This window comes from Leuciscus leuciscus (genome assembly GCF_965113295.1).
Source record: "Leuciscus leuciscus genome assembly, chromosome: 14".
NCBI lineage: Eukaryota > Metazoa > Chordata > Actinopteri > Cypriniformes > Leuciscidae > Leuciscus > Leuciscus leuciscus.
The window spans coordinates 23,497,218-23,520,033 of NC_138738.1; the positions used below are offsets into that span (position 1 = coordinate 23,497,218).

The window sequence follows — 22,816 nt, forward strand, 5'->3', positions numbered from 1 at the left end:
CACATGCTCGTCCTTGGGCAGTAAAAAAAAAAAAAAAAAAAACTCGCTTTACCTTCACATTGTAGAGCACAGCACCGTCTTCTCGATGATGATGCTATCCAGTATCCACAGGAATCAGCTGCTGGTTTGAGGTTCAAGTTTTCCCTGGTGTCTGTGTGCAATAAGTGGGCGGGCAATATGCTAATGTTTCGTCTTGACGTCACAATGAAACGGCTTATGACTCGTTTAAAAAACGATTCATTTAATTGACTCAGAGTCGACTCTGTCACGGAACACTAAACAAAAGAGACGAGGATTCAAGTGCAGAGGAGATTTAATAAACAAACACAGTACAAAAACTCAGAACTCAGCTATCCAACAGACAGGAACATCAAGGACAGGTAACTCGGACAACGAACCAGCACAAGACTACAAACACAAGGAGGCTAAATAGGGGAACAAACAAAGGATGGTAACGAGACAGACAGGTGGGACAAATTAACCAATAATCAGATAACAAGATGGGAGGGGCTAGACAATAGACACGAGCACATGGCCCAAAATAACAAAACACCCATGTGGAGCACAAGACAGGACAGGCATGTGACATTACCCCCTCCCTACGGAGCGGCTACCAGACGCTCCATAAGACCAGGGCGGGAAGGGAGGGACAGACCAGGGCGGGACGGGGGGGACAGACCAGGGCGGGAAAAGGGGAATGGACCGTTCAGAAGGCCAGGGAGGCACACAAAGTTCGGGAGTCCAGGGCGGAGCAGACAGTCCATCGGGCGGCCAGGGCTGAGACGACAGTCCATCGGGCGGCCAGGGCGGAGACGACAGCCCATCGGGCGGCCAGGGCGGAGACTTTCCCTCGGGCGGCCAGGGCGGTGAAGACCCCTCGGGCGGCCAGGGCGGTGAAGACCCCTCGGGCGGCCAGGGCGGTGAAGACCCCTCGGGCGGCCAGGGCGGTGAAGACCCCTCGGGCGGCCAGGGCGGTGAAGACCCCTCGGGCGGCCAGGGCGCTGGAACTGGCACCACCGACTCAGGCACAGGCACTGGAACTGGCACCACCGACTCAGGCACTGGAACTGGCACCACCGACTCAGGCACTGGAACTGGCACCACCGACTCAGGCACTGGAACTGGCACCACTGGAACTGGCACCACCGGAACTGGCACCACCGGCTCAGGAACAGACACCACCGGCTCAGGCTCAGGAACAGACACCAACGGCTCAGGCTCAGGAACAGACACCACCGGCTCAGGCTCAGGAACAGACACCACCGGCTCAGGCTCAGGAACTGGAACAGACACCACCGGCCCAGGAACTGGAACAGACACCACCGGCCCAGGAACTGGAACAGACACCACCGGCTCAGGCTCAGGAACAGACACCACCGGCTCAGGCTCAGGAACAGACACCACCGGCTCAGGCTCAGGAACAGACACCACCGGCTCAGGCTCAGGAACTGGAACAGACACCACCGGCCCAGGAACTGGAACAGACACCACCGGCCCAGGAACTGGAACAGACACCACCGGCTCAGGCTCAGGAACAGACACCACCGGCTCAGGCTCAGGAACAGACACCACCGGCTCAGGCTCAGGAACTGGAACAGACACCACCGGCCCAGGAACTGGAACAGACACCACCGGCCCAGGAACTGGAACAGACACCACCGGCCCAGGCTCAGGAACAGACACCACCGGCTCAGGCTCAGGAACAGACACCACCGGCTCAGGCTCAGGAACAGACACCACCGGCTCAGGCTCAGGAACTGGAACAGACACCACCGGCCCAGGAACTGGAACAGACACCACCGGCCCAGGAACTGGAACAGACACCACTGGCCCAGGAACTGGAACAGACACCACCGGCCCAGGAACTGGAACAGACACCACCGGCCCAGGAACTGGAACAGACACCACCGGCCCAGGAACTGGAACAGACACCACCGGCTCAGGCTCAGGAACAGACACAGGCTCGACTGCGACCATCTTGTCAGGGGACACAGGCTCGGCAGTCGTGACGTGAACAGCCTCGGCGGCGGCCATCTTGTCCGAAGACACAGGCTCGGCAGGCGTGATGTGAACACTCTCAGCGGCGGCCATCTTGTCCGAAAACCCAGGCTCGGCAGGCGTGACGTGAACAGGCTCAGCGGCGGCCATCTTGTCCGAAGACACAGGCTCGGCAGACGTGACGTGAACAGTCTCTGTGGCGGCCATCTTGTCCGAAGACACAGGCTCGGCAGATGTGACGTGAACAGTCTCTGGCTGGGCAGACGGGACGTGAATACTCCTGGGAAACTCTAGGATCTTGAATAGCGTCGAAAAATAATCCAAGAGTTTTTCAGCCGCTATGGCAACAGCGGGCTGCTCGGGCACGGCCTCCTGGATGACAGTGGGCTGTTCGGGCACGGCCTCCGGGACGACAGCGGGCTGCTCGGAGGGGACGGCCTCCGGGACGACAGCGGGCTGCTCGGAGGGGACGGCCTCCGGGACGACAGCGGGCTGCTCGGAGGGGACGGCCTCCGGGACGACAGCGGGCTGCTCGGAGGGGACGGCCTCCGGGACGACAGCGGGCTGCTCGGAGGGGACGGCCTCCGGGACGACAGCGGGCTGCTCGGAGGGGACGGCCTCCGGGTCATTGGGGAGGCAGGAAGTCTTCCTCCTCCTCCGGACCACCAGACTCGAGACCACCGGAACTGGGACCACCGGACTCGGGATCACCGGACTCGGGACCACCGGAACTGGGACCACCGGACTCGGGACCACCGGAATAGTCACAGAGGAGGTCTTCCTTCTCCTCCGTTTCCGGACCACCGGACCACCTCCTCCGATCTGATCACCGTCTGACATGGTGCTCTCCTCCTCCAAAGTCCTTTGAGCACATCTGGAGAAATACTCAAATAGGGAAATGGAATTTCCCTTATCCTCCTCTGGAGAAAAAATCTCGCTCCGCTGAATCCACATTAGGGCTGGTTCGTTCTGTCACGGAACACTAAACAAAAGAGACGAGGATTCAAGTGCAGAGGAGATTTAATAAACAAACACAGTACAAAAACTCAGAACTCAGCTATCCAACAGACAGGAACATCAAGGACAGGTAACTCGGACAACGAACCAGCACAAGACTACAAACACAAGGAGGCTAAATAGGGGAACAAACAAAGGAGGGTAACGAGACAGACAGGTGGGACAAATTAACCAATAATCAGATAACAAGATGGGAGGGGCTAGACAATAGACACGAGCACATGGCCCAAAATAACAAAACACCCATGTGCAGCACAAGACAGGACAGGCATGTGACAGACTCTTACTTTTGAACACTACATGAAAGGTCATTTTCAAAAATCCATAATAGGGGCCCTTTAAGATGCATCAGCATCCAGATTTTTCAGCATCCATCATTAAAGTTGTGTGAGCTAAGTTTGTTAACGTTAATAACGTTCAGTTATAAGTAATTTATAAATGATTAGTTAATGATGAACTAATCATTTACAAAATATGTTCATAAATGATTAATAAGTGGTATGCTAACATTTTATGAATGTTTTGTTAATTAAGTTATGTCATTTTTAATTTATTAGTTAATAATGAACTAATATTTTACAAAATATGACTATATGTTCATGAGTTATTAATAAGTTGTATGCTAACGATTTACAAATGTGTAAGTTATCTTAAAAAAATGAATCATGAAACAAATCAAATAGCTCATTACTAGACGGTTTATAAGCTATTAGTTGATACATTATTTATTACTTATAAATCATTGAAGTATGTATGTCAAAATTGTTTTAGTATCATTATCTCAGTAAACAATTGTTTATCATGAACAAATGATGAACAAACCATTAGTAAATGTTCAGTATATAATTTATTGATGTATCGTTAATGTAACAGTCACAAGCTGGAGTGCCCATGAGAGCCGCCAGAGGGCACTCCACACCAGACTATCTTGTTCACTCAGACTACATTTCCCATAACTCACTGCCTGGACTCATCATCACTGATTGTATTCACCTGTATCTCATTCACCTGTATCTCATCACCTTGTTAGTTTCAGCCTATTTATTCCTTGTTCATTCATTCAATCATTCGGTTGTTAAGTCGTGACGTAACCACTCTCCGATAATACTCTTTCCGGGTCCAAAGTCCAGGTCCTCTCTACCTACCTACCGCTTTCGCTAGTGTTTTGGTTATTATTGAGTGTTTTTACAATGCCGCAGTGCTGTGTCCCGTGTCCCGAGCTAACTCACTTCAACCTCGTAAATCTTCTTTTTCATTGATGCCTGTAATCTACCCTTAATTATGCCACCTGAGTGATGAGCTACACTAACCACTCTGTTGGTGTTAAAGGAATTTAAACCCTTTTTGACCGCCAAGGGTGCCTCACTAAGAAGGACGTGATCGTAAATAAATTTACAAGTTCCACCATTGTTATTTCTGGACGAGAGGAGCGCTTGGACCCGGAAAAGGCTAAACGTGACGTCAGCCTTAACAATCGGATTGCAAAGTTTTGTTTAGTGTCACACTGCAACTCTGAGCGTTTTCCTGGTTTTCCTGGTTTTCTTGTTTATTGGTTTTCGGATTTCTTGCCTGTTCCTTGGATTACTCTCTTGCCTCTGACCCCTGCCTGTCTTGTTTTTGTTTTGTCTTGTTTGTTTGGACTGTCTACCTGTGTTTTGACCCATTGCCTGTTTATTGGATTACGTGTCTGGTTTGCCCTTTAATAAAGCTGCATTTGGATCTCCTCTTTGAGTCTCGGAGCAGTTTCGTGACAGTTAAGTTGTAAGCTGGTCTATGTTTAAAAGCACAAACATGCAGGTATGCTAAAACAGTATTTTTAAAGACCCCTGTGGTGAAAATCAAGCTTTTAATGTTGTTTATATGTCTAAGTGGTGTTTTTAATATGCTTTAAAGACAAACTTTTAAAGGGGTGGTTGATTATGATTTCACTTTTTTAACTTTAGTTAGCGTGTAATGTTGCTGTTACATCTACAACACAGCTACAACATCTGCAAAGTTACAATGCTCAAAGTGCAAAGCAAAGGCAGATGTTTTCTTTGAAAGAAATCTATTTTTAAGGACTACAACAAACTACAACTAGCTTCAGGGTTAGTGACATCACTAACCCTAAAATTGACATAAACCCTCCCCCAGGAACATGCAAACAACAAAGGGGGTGAGGACATGTTGAGAAGATGAAGAGTTGTTGTAGTAGAGCATATTTGTGAGTCTGCTCAAGCTCTCGCATTCCTCTTTTCACATTTATTGCAATACAGTATGTAACACACATGCAATACTATGTTATAAAAGCAAGATGACAACATTAGTTATGAAGGATTATGTGTATTTTATTTTCAGTCATCTTTAGTCAGATGCATTTAAATTGTGACTGTGCCTCAGATGCAGTCAACTCTGTGAAGGTGTGAACCATACATACGTATGGCCAATAGAAACTGATGGGTGTGAATGACAAAGCAACAACATTGCTCTGGAGTATGAGGAGGATGTCCAGAGACAATCTCGCATTGTGACAAAAGTGGTAAAGAAATATGTTCCATATAGAATATGTCAACCAGCTACTCCAGAGCAAATTGACAAATGGTCAAAAGAATTGCCAGACGTGTACAAGCAACCACGGAGAGCTTGGCAATTTCTTCAACGCTTACAGAAAATCTACAATTTACATCCACTAGATGGTGTGATGATTGTTAATGTGAACTTAAGGGACAATGACAAAAAGAGGCTAACTGAAAGTATTGAAAACAGGGTAGGCGAGTCTCAAGAAAACACTGAGGCTGGATGGGAAGCTGTACGAACATTCTTGTTTGAACCGAAACCTGCAGAGGTTAATTGGGCCAGAATTATCTAATGCATCCAGAAGACAGGAGAAAGTGTTGCAGAGTTTGAAGAACGCTTCACACAAATTTGGTTGGAACATGCAGGTTTAAATGTCAGTGAGGATCTCGACAAGGACACTAGCATGCCTCTGAAAACTGCTTTTAAATGGACTGAAACCTGAAGCTTCAAAAGCCCTCAAAATCCGATATGACAACTGGGGTAGTGAACATCTTTTAGTCAGATTGTTAGGTGGTCAGCAAAGATCGAAAGAACATATGAAGTCAAACTCAGAGCATTGCGATCGAAAACCATGTCATACCACAACAGGACAATGTGGAATGAGCATAAAGAAAATGAAGATTATGGACATTCAAAAACTCAAGGAAGATGCAGGTATTGCAATGAGGAAGGACACTGGAGTAGTAATTATGATACACCACCTGTCAAAAAATGATTGATTGACAGGTGCCACGCCCCTTCCGGTGACAGGCCCCGCCCCTTCCGGTGTCCCGCCCCTTCCGGTGACAGGTGTCCCGCCCCTTTTGGCATAGGATCAAAGGGCTCAAAGGGCTTTTGACAGCTAGTTTTGACTTTTGATTGACAGGTTGACAGCTTTTGATTGACAGGTTGACAGCTAGTTTTGACTTTTGATTGACAGCTTTTGATCATGTTTTGACAGCTAGTTTTGACTTTTGATGTCTTTTGAAGTCTTTTGAAGGCTTTTGAAGCCTTTTGATATTGACAGAAAGTGTTATAACAATAATACGTGATGGCTATATGACAGAAAGTTGAAGCCTTTTGAACATGACAGTTAGTGTGTGTGTTTTTGAAGACACTGTGATTAAACAATATGTTATGGTATCTGACAGAAAGTTTGATTGTTTGAAGTCATTTAAAGCCTTTTGAACATGACAGTTAGTGTCTGTGTCTGTGTGTGTGTGTGTGTGTGTGTGTGTGTGTGTGTGTGTGTGTGTGTGTGTTTTTGAAGTTGGTATCACACACACGATCCTCCCTACATATTCCTGAGCATATCCGGGCTGTACTGTGAAACTGATAAGGGGAAAACTGTGGAAGTTTATCTCACACAAACGTTGAAAAGCCATTCAGTTCTTTTAAAAGAATATAAAATAAAGATCTTACTAAAACCTCACACCAAAAGTTTAAATAAAATGGAGTCATAAAAAATTGCAATAAGTCTCTCAAAGCACCGTCTGTGTGGGCCGCGCGCTCTCTGTGTGTGTGTGTGTGTGTGTGTGTGTGTGTGTGTGTGTGTGTGACGGGATTCCCCCTGCCACCCTTTTGAGCTCTGACATAAACAATGTCACAAAATTACAATCAGTTAAATGTTTAGGGAGTTAAACAAGTTTATGAATGGGTTCAGAAAAATGCGTAAAATATAGTGGTTCTCTCTCTCAGCTCCGGCTGATCTGAGCCAGCAGGCGAGCGTGCACCTGTGTGTGTGTGTGTGTGTGTGTGTGTGTGTGTGTCACGGGATTTCCCCCCTGCCACCCTTTCGAGCTCTGACATCTGAAACGTGCTGTTCAGACACTGTGATTAAACATTCTATCCTTTAAAATAATGATCGTGCCAATTAAACTAAAGTTGAAAAAAACATACTGTTCTCATTCTAATTTAACTAAGGTTGAAAAACTGTGGAAGTTTATCTCAAACAAACGTTGAAAAACCTTTCAGTTCTTTAAAAGAATATAAATGAAATGTTTATAAAGATCTTACTAAAACCTCACACAAAAAAGTTTAAATAAATGTAGAACTATCCACTGGACCAAGCATTTCAGTTTAAAGTTAAAATGCAGTCACAAAAAAATTGCAATCAGTTAAATGTTTATATAGTTAAACAAGTATATGAATGGGTTCAAAATTGTTTTACACAACTTGTTTACTGAATTCATATAGTCATTCATGTATGACCTCACACAGTCTCAAAACATAGGGAGTCATAGCGTGTGTGTGTGTGTGTGTGTGTGTGTGTGTGTGTGTGTGTGTGTGTGTGTGTGTGAGAGAGAGAGAGTCACACAAATTCAGCGATCAGGATATCAGGTGCTGAATTTAGTATAGTATAGTATAAGTATAATCTTAAAAGTTTAAATGATATCTTTTAAAAATAAAAGATTGTTTAAATGAAACCTTTAAAGTTTGAATACATTCATATCTTCTATTTATCTTTTAGAAGATTACTGTAATGATTTTGTTTAACGGTTATTAAACAATGTCTGTTCAAAAACTGTACTTTGCTGTCTTAAATCTCATTTATATGAAAAGATTCAATCAGCATTTTTTTTGTCGATGCGGGGATTCAATTTTTATGGTTCTCTTACGAGAGTCCTCTCGTACTGCGTTTTTGTAAAAACGCTACGGGAAAAGTCTCTTTTCACGAAATACTGAAGCAAAAAATTATCCTTAATTTTCATACATGTAAAGCGCGTTGCGGCAGTGCTTAGCTATGGCGAGACGGCTCGCTCGCTCATTGGCTGCTCTGCAGCAACTGCATAAGCCTATCGAGCGAGGCCTGAGGTGACGTCAGGCCAATGAGGACGCTTCGCGCCCTCCTAGCCATTTCCCGCCGAGATGGGTGTGGCTAGCCTCTATATAAGGAGCTCGAGAAGGCTGATTCACTTGATTTTCATCTCTTCAGCGAAGCTCACGCATCGCTGGATCACGAGGAAGCAAGCGTCGTTTGAGGCAAGCATTTCAGCGGGACGAGCCACTCGAAGCTGCTGGCAACGCCGCCTTCTACAGCCGTACCTGCTGCGCTTTCCGGCGCTATATATCCTTTACCACTCTGTTTGTGTGTGTGTGTGTGTGTTCGCCGCCGCGACACTCACCCCCTAAAAGAGCTGCGTCTTTTTAAAGATGCCTTCATGTGGCTCGTGCCGAGCCCCACTCGCCCAGGGAGACCAACACGTCATCTGCGTTTCCTGTTTGGGTGAGAACCATGCAGCACTCGCGCTCGCTGACGGCGGCTGCCCTCACTGCGACCTTTTGCCGATGGTGACTCTGCGGACTCGCCTGGCATCCTTCTCAGAGTCTGCACTCCCCGCCGCGCTGCCGCGCCGTAAGAAGCGCCGCTCGCAGCGGGCCCCGGAACCCGCTCCAGCTCGACCAAGCTCGCCGGTTTGCCCGCCTGCTTCACCGGCTTCTCCTGTTTCACTTCCTGATGCTCAGCGCCCGCAGTCTGCCGCCGCTTCATCAGAGGAAGTCATTTCTGAGGCCGCGTCGAGAGAGAAGGATTCCTGCTCTCTGCTAGCTTCAGGCAGCGAGGACTGGGCGAGCTCTGAGGACCTCGCGCCTCCTGCCCGCAAGCCCACTACGAGAGCCAACATAGAGAAGGAGCTCATGCGAGTACTCGCGCTGGCCGCGGCGAGCCTCGGCCTCGAGTGGTCTGCACCGGAACTCCCTTCTCGTACCCGGCTGGATGGTAGCTTCCTCCCTGGTGAGCGCACTTCTCCGGAATCTAAGCCCGCCCCCTTTCTTCCTGAGCTTCACGAAGAAGTGGCGAAGGCTTGGAATGCGCCCTACTCTGCGCGAACGCGCTCGTCTGTGTCGCCAGCATTTTCCTCCCTGGATAATGCGAAAGACCGAGGCTACCTTTCACTTCCGCCGGTGGAACAGGCGATAGCGACCCACCTTTGCCCGCCCTCTGCTGGACGGCGGACTAAACCGGTGTTGCCTTCTAAAGCCTGCCGCATGACGTCGACGCTGCTCGCGCGAATCTTCTCCGCCGCTGGGCAGGCTGCGTCAGCGCTACACACCATGGCTACACTGCAGATTTTCCAAGGTGATCTCCTCCGTAAGCTGGACGAGATGGGACCGGAGGCTATCTGCATCGCGGATCTGAGGAGCGCTTCGGATCTAACACTCCGCGCTACCAAGTCTGCTGCACAGGCCATGGGAAGATGTATGGCTTCCGCCACTGTTGCTGAGAGGCACCTATGGCTTACGCTCACGGAAATGGCTGATTCCGAGCGCAACGCGTTTCTCGACGCCCCGCTGTCTTCCGCTGGCCTTTTCGGTTCTTCTCTCTCCGAGTTCGTGGAGAGATTTACCGAGGCCCAGAAAGCGTCCCAAGCCTTTAAGCACTTCCTGCCGAAGCGCTCCGGTTCTGCAGCGAATCGCGATAAACAGAATCCGCGAAGCACTCAGCATCAGCCCCCGCCTTCCGCCACACCTTCTCAGCAGCGACAGCAGCGACAGCAGCACAGCTCTAGGTCCCGCTCTCGCTCTACCAGCCGACGCCCTGCTCAGCGCGGGCCTCGACCAAGGGTTGTGGTGAAGCCGGAAGCCCCGAAGAAGTCCTAGCACTCCTAGGGAAGCGCAGGTGTGTGAGCCCCGCTGCAGCCGGTCTCTCACCCAAGCGCACCGCTGTTTCAGTCCCAAGACTTGCGACTGTTCCAGCGTTTTCTGCAAGAAGCAAGCCTGCACAGTTGCCCGCTCGCCTGCACACAAAAGCCGTTTTCACGGCTACCCAGATATATCCCGAAAAGAGTGTATTTTCTGGTGTCCCGGCCACGGCCGTTGGTGCTATAAATGTAGTGTCGATGCCCACTCCTCAGTGCCCATCCCTACACACAAGCACAGCCCTACACTTAGGGCTCGCGCACATAAAATCGACTCAGGTCGATTGCGCTTCCAATATAGTGAAAGTGCCCACTCCCCAGTGCCCACACACACTATGTCTCACAGACCACAGGCTCTCTGTAAAAACGAAACCTGTGCGCGCTCGCTCTGCTCAGACAGGCAGCGCGGCCAAAGCAGTAAATGTGCCCGCTTCCCGCCCACGTTTACTCGCAGACATGAGTCCCGCGGGGCTCGCTCAGACCTCCCTCACTCAGTTAAGCACTGTAGTAAGGTCGAGGACGAGCGCTCTGCCCGCTATATCAAGCGCGCCCCCCGCCTCGAATGCCACAGGCATAACGCCTATGTTATCGCACCTCGAAGCACCTCTGTCGCACGGCGAACAGAGCGCGCTTCGCATCCAGCCCTTAGCCAGCCATGCAGAAGCATGGGCAGCGCTTCCAGGGATTTCGGACTGGGTGCTAGGCAGTATAAAAAGAGGCTTCTCGCTACAGTTTTGTCGACGCCCTCCCCGCTTCACAGCGCGCGTCGAGACTACGGTGAATTTAGAAGTAGCACACCTACTTCGCGCCGAAATATCAAAACTGATATGCAAAGGGGCGATAGAGCATGTACCCCTGGCTCAAAGCGAAGGGGGGCTATACAGCAGATACTTTCTAGTCCCCAAAAAGGACGGTGGTATCAGACCCATACTGGATCTAAGACGGCTGAACAAAGCATTAGTGAAACGCAGTTTCAAAATGCTCACGACCAGGAAAATTCTCGCGCAGGTTCGCCGAGGAGACTGGTTCATGTCAATAGATCTGAAGGACGCGTATTTTCAAATACAGATAGCGTCACGTCACAGGCGATACTTGAGATTCGCCTTCGAGGGTCAGATATACCAGTATACAGTCCTTCCGTTCGGCTTGTCCCTGGCACCTCGTACATTTACGAAATGCATGGACGCGGCGCTCGCTCCTCTCAGACTCAGAGGCATGCGAGTGCTGAACTATTTGGACGACTGGCTGATCCTAGCTCAATCACGATCACAGCTCGTGGAGCACAAAACCATTTTACTCGACCACCTCGAGAATCTTGGTATCACGGTCAATTGGACGAAGAGTTCACTGAACCCCAGTCAAACGATTTCGTTTCTGGGTACCATTCTGGACTCACAGTCTATGACAGCGCGGCTGTCGCCACAGCGCGTGCTGCACATTCAGCGCGTGGCGAGATCTTTCCGCTGCGGCGCGTCTACCCCGCTCAAAACGTTTCAGAGGATGCTAGGTCTCATGGCCTCAGCATCAACGGTCCTCCAGCTGGGCTTGCTCCGCATGCGCCCTCTGCAGTTCTGGTTGAAAGCGCGAGTACCGCGCAGAGCATGGGTGTCCGGCCGGTTGCGTCTCAAGGTCGATCAGAGCTGTGTCACAGCCCTGACACCTTGGTTGGCAGACGACTGGTACCGATCAGGTGTAAGCCTGGGGACTTCCTCGAGAGTGAGGATGGTGTCGACCGACGCATCCACCTCGGGATGGGGAGCGCTGCTCGAGGGCAGACCGTTTTTCGGCCTGTGGTCGAAACGAGAAAAGCTCCAACACATCAACTGCCTGGAAATGCTGGCAGTGCACAACGCGCTAACGCGCTTTTATCCCCACATCAAGGACCAACACGTCGTAGTCCGTTCGGACAACACGGCCGTGGTGTCCTATATAAATCGCCAGGGCGGTCTGAAATCCACATCCCTGTACAGGCTGGCGAAACGCCTCCTAATATGGGCTCAGCACAGTTTGCGCTCGCTGAGAGCAGTGCATGTGCCTGGGCTCCAGAATGTGGGCCCAGACAGACTGTCCAGGAACAACATTCCCCTGGGCGAATGGTCTCTACACCCACAAACAGCCCGGCTGTTGTGGGAGAGATTCGGCAGAGCGGAGGTGGACCTATTCGCGTCCCGCGAAAACGCTCATTGCCCCGTGTTCTTTTCCAAGAACGACAGCGCGCTGTCCCACGGATGGCCGCGCTGCCCGCTTTATGCTTTTCCCCCCGTCTCCCTCCTGCCTCAGGTGTTAGAGCGGGTCAAGGAAACGAAATGCTCAATACTGCTTGTAGCACCGTTCTGGAAGAACCAAGCATGGTTCCCAGTCCTGATGCAGCTAGCAGACATCGCTCCATGGCCAGTGCCATTGAGGAGAGATCTCCTCTCGCAGGCCGGGGGCTCGATTTGGCATCCGCACCCGGAGCTGTGGTCGCTTCACGTGTGGGCGCTCAACGGTTATCCGTTAACCTCGCAGAGGGAGTGATAAACACCATCACTCAGGCCAGAGCGCCGTCGACTCGGCGGCTTTATGCCTCGAAGTGGTCGGTTTTCTCCGGCTGGTGTACAGCTCGGAGCGTATCACCTCTCAATTGTGAGGTGACGGAGGTTCTCTCCTTCCTACAGGAGCTGTTGGATAAGGGCAGATCCCCTTCCACGCTCAAAGTTTATGTGGCGGCTATTACAGCGTTTTCCAGAACAACGCTGGGGCAGTCTCTAGGAAGGAACGATTTAGTCATCCGCTTCCTCAGGGGAGCTAGGAGGCTAAATCCTCCCAGACCTCCTTCAGTTCCTATGTGGGACCTTTCTACGGTTTTGGCGGCCATGAAAGGTGCCCCTTTCGAGCCTATCCAATCTATTAGCCTCAAGCATTTGTCTTTCAAAACAGTGTTTTTGATGGCTCTCGCTTCAGTGAAGCGCATAGGCGACCTGCACGCGCTCTCTGTGAGCCCAACGTGCTTAGAGTTTGGACCTAATGACTCTAAAGTCATACTCAAACCTAAGCATGGATATGTGCCAAAATCCCTCAACACACCATTTCGGGCTCAGGTCATCTCCCTGTCTGCCCTGCCGGGATCAAGTGAGGAAGGGGACTCAAGTTTTCTCTGCCCCATTAGGGCTTTAAGAGCTTACGTGTCCCGCTCTGCTGTCTTCAGACAGACTGAGCAGCTCTTTGTCTCGTTCAGTGGACGTTCCAAGGGAATGGCTGTTTCGAAACAGAGCCTATCCAGATGGATAGTTGACGCCATAGCGCTGGCTTATACTGCCAAGGGCCTCCAGTGCCCGTTGGGAGTTAGAGCGCACTCCACGAGGGGTGTTGCCTCCTCGTGGGCTTGGTCCAGCGGGATTTCCCTACAGGATATATGTACGGCGGCGGGCTGGGCCTCGCCGTCTACATTTATTAGGTTTTACAACCTAGAGGTTCCCGCCTTGCAGGCTAAGCTACTATCGGTGTAGCCGATTCAGCTGTCTAACTAGAACACTGAAATCGCATGCGCAATGCGCTGCCGACTGTCTTATGGGCAGAATTGTGTAAGACCCACATTTCCCGCATTTAGCTCAGGTTTCCCCACCCTGTCTATGCTATGTCATATTCGCGTCTGCTGACGCAACCTTATAAGGACAGAGGAATCCCCTCTTGTCTCTAGACTCTCTCTGTGAGGTCATGTTTTACGTCCGTGGACGTTGCAATATGGGGAATTATGTAATCAGACTCTTTGTGAGTCTATCTGGTGATTATGCACTGTACACCTGGTTTGCTCCAGTGATTGGTGTCTTTATCCCAGCACGCACGGCGCTTTACAAGGGGTTCCCGTAGCGTTTTTACAAAAACGCAGTACGAGAGGACTCTCGTAAGAGAACGTACTCGGTTACTAACGTAACCTCGGTTCTCTCTAGAAGAGGGAACGAGTACTGCGTTCTCTGCCGTGCATACGGTTCACTCTGGTTCGCTTCGGCGATGAAAATCAAGTGAATCAGCCTTCTCGAGCTCCTTATATAGAGGCTAGCCACACCCATCTCGGCGGGAAATGGCTAGGAGGGCGCGAAGCGTCCTCATTGGCCTGACGTCACCTCAGGCCTCGCTCGATAGGCTTATGCAGTTGCTGCAGAGCAGCCAATGAGCGAGCGAGCCGTCTCGCCATAGCTAAGCACTGCCGCAACGCGCTTTACATGTATGAAAATTAAGGATAATTTTTTGCTTCAGTATTTCGTGAAAAGAGACTTTTCCCGTAGCGTTTTTACAAAAACGCAGTACTCGTTCCCTCTTCTAGAGAGAACCGAGGTTACGTTAGTAACCGAGTACGTTTTCCACAGCCATGGTGATTTTTGTACCGTAACTGCATATTCGATCATGTACACCTAAACACGACCATCACAGAAAACTATAAAATAAATCATTTTATATAATTTCTAAGCTGTTTTGCGCGCGCACACACACGGTTCTAAAAATAAATGAACAGCTAAATAAATATATAAATAAAAACACCTTACATTTCCAGAGAGGTGAAGTAGTTATTTATGCAACGATAAAAAAACAATCCAAAAAGCAATAAACTACAGTGTGAACTGAAGCTTCAGGATATAGGGTGACGATGAGTCTCGGGGGACAATGTCACAGTAAATCTAGTCTAAGTTCCAGAACATACTACATCCAGAGTTTATACTAGTCTAAGTTCCAGAACATACTACATCCAGAGTTTATACTAAATTGATTTCAAAGTATAATCGTAAAAGTGTAAATATGATCTTTTAAAATTAAAAGACTGTTTTAGTCTGAAGTTTAAAGTTCTTAACTTTCTTTCTTAAAAAAATCTTTAAAGTTTGAATACATTCATATCTTTTAGAAGATTACTGTAATGATTTTGTCTAACGATGACCTAAAGTATAATTGTTATTAAACAATGTCTGTTGAAAAACTATACTTAGTCGTCTTAAATCTCATTTATGAAAAGATTCAATCAGCATTTTTTGTCCATGCTGGGGTTTCAATTTTTATGGTGGGGGGTTTCCATAGCCACAATGATTTTTGTACCGTAACTGCATATTCAATCATGTACACCTAAACACGACCATCACAGAAAACTACATTTGTACATTTTTCAAAAATGAAATAAATAATTTAATATCATTTCTAAGCTGTTTTGCGTGCGTACACACGGTTCTAAAAAATGAACTAATCTCTATTTTAAATTATTATTAACAAAAAAGTTTTATTAAAATCATATCTTCTATTAATCTTCTTAATATGATTATGTTCTTATCTTCTTAATATACTTATGTATGATGTAAATGATTTTGCTTAAATTGAACCTAAGGTATTATTTTTACTAAACAGCGTCTGTTCAAAAACTTTAGATTGTTGAAAAACTGTGCTTAGGCGTCTTAGATCTTATTTATACAAAAATATTTCAAACAGTATTTTTGTCCATACAACATCGGTTCAAAGTTTGTCACAATGTTTTGTTGTTGTATTGTTTTTAAGAAATCCGAGGACTCTACATTGCTCTTATTTAGACTAAGTTGTATCATTTGGAAAATCACCACACAATTTCAGAGACGCGATGTGCCTCTGTGGTCCATGACGCGGCACAAGTAAAGTTGGTCTTGAGCGAATATTTAATTTTACTCGTCTTAATTCAAAGCATGATCTTTTTCCATTTTCTATGGTAGCTATGATCTATGACACGTATAAGATCATTTTTACTTGTATCTCCCGAACTATCCTTAATCAGTGTGGAAACACACAGGGTGAAACCCTTTACTGAGAATATACTATCGGTTATCTACTCAAAATATATGTAGAAGTTTAAAATGTTAGCATTTGTTGCGCGTACATTTACACGAAGGACATGAACAAGAATAATCTTTATTTAAACTCTTATTTTGTTATTCACGTTCATTTGTTTCAGTATAATGATGGATTATAAGAACCACACAAAACAATATTAATTATTTATTGTTAGGTTTTCAAATGTTTACATTTACAGCACATTTTTATAGACATTGTTACTGATTTGAAGTGCACACAAATTAGTTACGTTGTATAAGTTACTTATATTTTGAGTTTAAGTTTACAGTGATGAACTTCAGACATGGTCCGCTGCAGGATTAGAGTCCGGACAGGAACAGAATTTAAGCATTATTGGCCCTGTCCTAAATGGCACACTCCGGACTTGTGGACTTCCTCAGAGTCCACACTTTGGTGACGTCATGTAGTGCAGACCTATAGGGCCCTTGGCGCGAGTCCACGAGGGCGCATTGAGAGGTATTTTTGGGACAGACTCGCTCGGCATGCCGGAAATAACGGTCTGGTTGTTGTTGGACAGGAGAAATCACATTTTTGCGCTCCGACGTCTTATCTGCATGTCCACTACACAGCCTAATTTTACAGTTCTATATTTTGATATTGTGCATATCACCTGGGCATTAGACAATAGATAAATCATGCTTATTTAAATTATGTATACAGTTGTACATAATAATACATAATGTTCCATTTGAACTAAGATTACAATTTTAAAACAGAATTTAAATTTTTTTTTTTTTCAATTTACAGGTTTCAATATTCATACTATGTTTACATATGACTCAGTAAAGCCCTGCCATTCGGTTTAATGAATCTGTCACGGTTCATGAATTCACTGACTCCTTCTCGTGTTTGTGTTGTGTGTGTGTGTGTGGGCGTGGTCGCTGATCAGCCACTGATTGTCATCAGCGCCAGCTGATTCTGATCAGCGATCCTTATATAAGCTCATTGTTTCCGTCTTGTGTTTGTCAGATCGTTGTGGGATTTTCTCCTGTGTAGTTGGTCTTCGTTGGTGTTCCTGGTTCCCGGTGTGGTGTTTCCCTCGAGTTCGTTCTGCCTGTCGTCGTCTGAGGATCCTGTTTCGTCTCTTCACCTTGTGGACTCGCTTGGGTGTGCCGTCAGCTTCATTCAAGGATTCTGCTCACTAGTTCACACCACGGGACCCGGGTTGCCCATCTGCCATCCTGCGCTACCAGGGACCATCAACTGTGTGCTTCAGATCTCTGACTACGTGTCATTCAATAAACCTTTTTCTTGCACTTGCATCTTCTGTCCTTATTTCACGTGACAGAACGATCTGACCCGATGGATGCAGCAAGAGACTCTGACCTGGCTGAATTCCTGTCCAGGAGCGCTACGAGGATGGACCAGCAGGAGGAGAACTTGAACCTGACTGGACGCGCGGTTCAAGCCTTGGTAGCGCAGGTATCCGAGCTCACCCAGCGTATTCAAGATCTTACGCCTCCCACTGCGCCGCCCACACCGCCAACACCGCCCCCTCCGCCGCAGATAAACCATCCACCGGAGCCTAGACTACCGGCACCTGAGAGGTACAATGGTGAACCACAACTGTGTAGAGCATTTCTAACCAAGTGTTCTCTGTTTTTTGATCTGCAACCGCAGACTTTTGCTTCAGAGGAAGCCAAGGTGGCTCTTGTTCTCACTCTTCTGTCTGGACGTGCATCCCAGTGGGGGACGGCGGTGTGGGAGAATAAGGATCCATGCTGTTCCTCGTTCCAGTCACTCGCGGCCGAGATGAGGAGGGTATTTGATCGAGCGGTGGCCGGAAGAGAAGCTGCACGTCAACTAGCTGATCTTCGCCAAGGAGCCCTATCGGTTACCGATTACTCGATCGAGTTCCGTACTCTCGCCGCGGAGTGTAACTGGAACGAGGAGGCGCAGTGGGACAGATTCCTGCATGGGCTGGCTGACCGTATCCAGGGAGAAATTTACGCCCTGGATCTTCCTAAGGATCTTAACGGACTTATCGAGTTGGCCCTACGGGTGGACGCTCGACTGCAGAGAGTGGATCAACATTTCCGCAGGACCTTGGTTCCAGAGACCTTTCCAGCACCTTGAGCCAGTGGCAGCGATACGGTCAGCCCCACCTTCGATCACGAGCCCATGCAGGTGGGTAGAGCTCGGCTCTCCCGGGAGGAGAGAGAACGACGGAGATCCCGGGGCTTGTGCCTTTACTGCGGTGGTACTGGTCATTTCATCAACACCTGCCCCGTAAAAGATCGAGCTCGGCAGTAAGCAGGAGGCTACTGTCGGGCGGGATCTCCACCAACAAGACCTCCTCCACTCTCCTCCCGGTGAGACTGCAATGGGCAACCCGGCATTACAACGGTCATGCACTTCTGGACTCTGGGGCCGAGGGAAATTTCATGGACTTGTCACTAGCACGTAAGCTGCAGATTCCCATCATACCCCTCACCAACCCAATTTCTGTTAATGCACTCAACGGACAAGAACTACCTGACATTTCATTCACCACTGATGCTTTGACACTCATCACCTCAGGCAACCACACAGAGACACTGTCATTCCTACTCCTGGACTCTCCTCTTGCTCCGGTGGTCCTCGGTCATCCCTGGCTCACCGAGCACAATCCCAGGGTTGACTGGGGCCACAATTCTGTGTCTGCGTGGAGCACTAAGTGTTATGCGTCTTGTTTAATGTCTGCTTGTTCTTCGGTGTCTAGTTCTGTTTTGCAGGAGGAGTCGGTGAATTTGTCTAACGTGCCCGCGGAGTACCTCGACCTGAAGGAAGTGTTCAGTAAGTCTCGGGCTGCTTCTCTTCCTCCGCATCGTCCCTATGACTGTGCTATAGATCTTATACCAGGTACGTCTCCGCCTAAGGGCAAGTTATACTCTCTTTCTGTTCCAGAGAGGGAGGCCATGGAGAAATACATTTCTGATTCTTTAGCCTCTGAATTCATTCGCCCTTCCTCTTCTCCGGCGGGGGCGGGGTTCTTCTTTGTTGGAAAGAAGGATGGATCTCTGCGACCGTGTATTGATTACCGAGGGTTGAACAACATCACGGTAAAGAATACTTATCCTTTGCCGTTGATGTCTTCAGCCTTCGAGCGGTTGCAGGGAGCCTCTGTCTTCACAAAGTTGGACTTACGCAATGCATATCATTTGGTTCGCATCAGGAAGGGGGATGAATGGAAAACTGCTTTTAACACCCCCAGGGGCCATTTTGAATATTTGGTCATGCCCTTCGGGCTGTCCAACTCCCCAGCAGTTTTCCAGGCACTCGTCAATGACGTGCTGAGAGATATGGTTGACCAGTTCATATATGTTTACCTGGATGACATATTGATTTTTTCATATTCTCTCCAGGAACACGTTCAGCACGTCAGACGAGTGCTTCAGAGGTTGCTAGAGAATGGGCTTTTTGTCAAGGCGGAGAAATGCGCTTTTCATGCACAGTCTGTTCCTTTCTTAGGCTACATCATCTCATCTGAGGGAATACGCATGGACCCTGACAAGGTTAAGGCTGTGATGGATTGGCCAAGTCCAGATTCCCGTAAGGCCCTACAGAGGTTTCTGGGGTTTGCCAATTTCTATCGGCGTTTTATTCGCAATTTCAGCCAACTAGCCGCACCTCTGACTGCCTTGACCTCCCCCAGAACGACGTTCAGGTGGTCCGATACAGCCGAGGCTGTATTCGCTAACCTCAAGAGCCGCTTCAGTTCTGCTCCCATCCTGATTGCCCCTGATCCTTCACGTCAGTTCGTGGTGGAGGTCGACGCGTCAGAGGTGGGGGTAGGTGCAGTTCTATCCCAACGTTCTTCCTCAGATGACAAGATGCACCCTTGCGCGTTTTTGTCCCATCGTTTATCTCCTGCCGAGCGTAACTATGACATTGGTAACAGAGAGTTGTTGGCAGTCAAGTTAGCACTGGAGGAGTGGCGCCATTGGTTAGAGGGGTCGGGGGTACCTTTTATCGTTTGGACCGATCATAAGAACCTGGAATATATTAGATCTGCCAAAAGACTCAACTCCAGGCAGGCTCGATGGGCACTTTTTTTCGGACGTTTTGACTTTGTTCTATCGTACCGCCCGGGTTCCAAGAACATCAAACCCGACTCTTTATCTCGTATTTTTGATCCATCCGAACGCCCGGTGACTCCCGAGTGTATTTTACCTGAGAAAGTAGTTATCTCCACACTCACATGGGAGGTCGAATCGAAGGTCAAGACGGCCTTAGAAGGGGTAATGCCTCCGCCCGGTTGCCCACCGAGTCGTTTATTTGTGCCAGAGGGGGTTCGGTCCGACGTTATTCGATGGGGTCACTGTTCCAGTGTAGCATGTCATCCAGGTGTTAATCGCACCAGCTTTTTGGTCAAGCAACGATTCTGGTGGCCGTTAATGGCTCGTGACATTCGGAGTTTTGTTTTGGCTTGCTCGGTTTGTGCCACTGGTAAGACTTCCAATCGACCCCCAGAGGGACTACTCCAACCGCTGTCTGTCCCTTCGAGACCCTGGTCCCATATTGCGCTAGATTTTATAACCGCCCTCCCACCCTCCCAGGGTAAGACGGTCGTTTTGACCGTAGTGGACCGGTTCTCGAAGGCGGCTCATTTCATCCCCTTGCCCAAATTACCTTCAGCCAAGGAGACAGCGGTGGCTGTCATAGATCACATCTTTCGGTTACATGGCCTCCCGACGGATGTGGTTTCTGACAGAGGGTCCCAATTTGTGTCCAAATTTTGGCAGGAATTTTGTAGATTACTGGGTGCGACTGTCAGTCTGTCTTCGGGTTACCATCCCCAAAGCAATGGGCAAACCGAGAGAGCCAACCAAGATCTAGAGAGAATGTTGCGATGTTTGGTGTCCAAGAATCCTTCCTCCTGGAGTCAGCAATTGTCATGGGTGGAGTACGCCCATAACTCGTTACCAGTGTCATCCACGGGCCTATCTCCGTTTCAGTGTAGCTTAGGGTACCAGCCACCAGTTTTTTCTAGCCTGGAATCCGAAGTCGCGGTCCCCTCCGCTCACGCTTTCGTCCAGAGGTGCTGCCGCACATGGACCAGAGCCCGTGAGACTCTGCTCCAGGTGAGGGCACGCACCAAGGCCAAAGCCGATCGCCACCGGTCTAGGCCTCCCGTATACGTCGTGGGTCAAAAAGTGTGGCTTTCTACTAGAAATATTCCGCTCCGCTCCGTCTCTAATAAACTTGCTCCTAAATTCATTGGCCCATTCACTGTCACCAAGATCATTAGTCCGGTGACAGTCCGCCTCAAACTTCCTCCAGCGTACAGGAGAATTCATCCCGCCTTTCATGTCTCCAAATTAAAGCCTGTTTTTCGTTCTCATCTTAATCCGCCAGTCCCGGTTCCCCCACCGCCGCGACTCATAGATGGGGAACCTACATATTCGGTAAACCGTATTCTGGACTCAAGAAGGAGGGGACGCGGATTTCAGTATCTGGTGGACTGGGAAGGTTACGGTCCTGAGGAGAGAAGTTGGGTTCCTGCTAGAGACATTCTGGATCACTCCCTTATTGATGATTACAATCAACAGGTAGGTCCTCCTGGGAGCGCCAGGAGGCGCTCCTAGGGGGAGGGGTAATGTCACGGTTCATGAATTCACTGACTCCTTCTCGTGTTTGTGTTGTGCGTGTGTGTGTGGGCGTGGTCGCTGATCAGCCACTGATTGTCATCAGCGCCAGCTGATTCTGATCAGCGATCCTTATATAAGCTCATTGTTTCCGTCTTGTGTTTGTCAGATCGTTGTGGGATTTTCTCCTGTGTAGTTGGTCTTCGTTGGTGTTCCTGGTTCCCGGTGTGGTGTTTCCCTCGAGTTCGTTCTGCCTGTCGTCGTCTGAGGATCCTGTTTCGTCTCTTCACCTTGTGGACTCGCTTGGGTGTGCCGTCAGCTTCATTCAAGGATTCTGCTCACTAGTTCACACCACGGGACCCGGGTTGCCCATCTGCCATCCTGCGCTACCAGGGACCATCAACTGTGTGCTTCAGATCTCTGACTACGTGTCATTCAATAAACCTTTTTCTTGCACTTGCATCTTCTGTCCTTATTTCACGTGACAGAATCATAATGCGATCGTATTATTAAACACGCTATTATTATGTTTGAGACATCAACCACTGGTCGATGACCATAATGTTTGTATAAACTGTAGGTAACAACTGGTAAAATGTACATTTAGGTCATAAAAACAGTAATATTTTCTTCTCAGCCATGTCAACAATTATCCGTGAGTGAAATCTCCTCCCATCTGTTGTCTGATTGGCCTTTCGCAAGGATTCCTGGGTAGTTAAAGTGCGTGGAGCCTGCTTCTATGCGGGCTTCGCGGAAGACCGCTTCAAGGGTACAAAGGGGGCGCTGCTGAGCACACTTCAGAGCGGTAAAATGCTGAATGGGACGGCCTACGGACTCGTAGACTCAGCGAGCACGCGCAATTCAAGTCCACGAGACCGAAAGTCTGCATGAAGTGCGCCATTTGGGACAGGGCCATTGGTTCCGCCCGGACATACCATTTGCTGGGAATTGCACGGGGGAGGAAGAAATGTTAATGTCTTTATTAATTAATTAATTTAGTTGTACATTTATGATACTTGACTACATTTTGCTGTCCTTATCTTAAATGTGCTTAGTTGTACATTTGATACTTGACTACATTTTACTGTCCTTATCTTTATTTACTATATACCTCTGTTTGATTTGATTTATTTAATGTTATAATTATAACATAACCTGTTAACATAACCTATAAATATACAGTTTAATAACAGTAAAATATAACAGTTATAAATTACAAAA

General features: G+C 48.4%; 2 protein-coding genes across 2 annotated transcripts; one reads left to right on the top strand and one right to left on the bottom strand.

The window, feature by feature from the left end:
* Positions 1-350: 350 nt before the first annotated feature.
* Positions 351-3,290, bottom strand: LOC309514022 (uncharacterized protein; the record flags this gene model as incomplete). Its single annotated transcript, XM_082190137.1, has 3 exons — positions 2,737-3,290; positions 983-2,706; positions 351-408 (listed from the first exon to the last, which is right to left on the bottom strand). Exons 1-3 carry the CDS (start codon positions 2,950-2,952, stop codon positions 351-353), a joined length of 1,998 nt encoding a protein of 665 aa, XP_082046263.1. The 5' UTR covers positions 2,953-3,290.
* An 8,512-nt stretch (positions 3,291-11,802) lies between these two features.
* LOC309474040 (uncharacterized protein) lies at positions 11,803-14,519 on the top strand. The gene is made up of 2 exons (XM_082136291.1): positions 11,803-12,192; positions 12,247-14,519. Exons 1-2 carry the CDS (start codon positions 11,939-11,941, stop codon positions 13,673-13,675), a joined length of 1,683 nt encoding a protein of 560 aa, XP_081992417.1. The 5' UTR covers positions 11,803-11,938; the 3' UTR covers positions 13,676-14,519.
* The last annotated feature ends 8,297 nt before the right edge of the window (positions 14,520-22,816 follow it).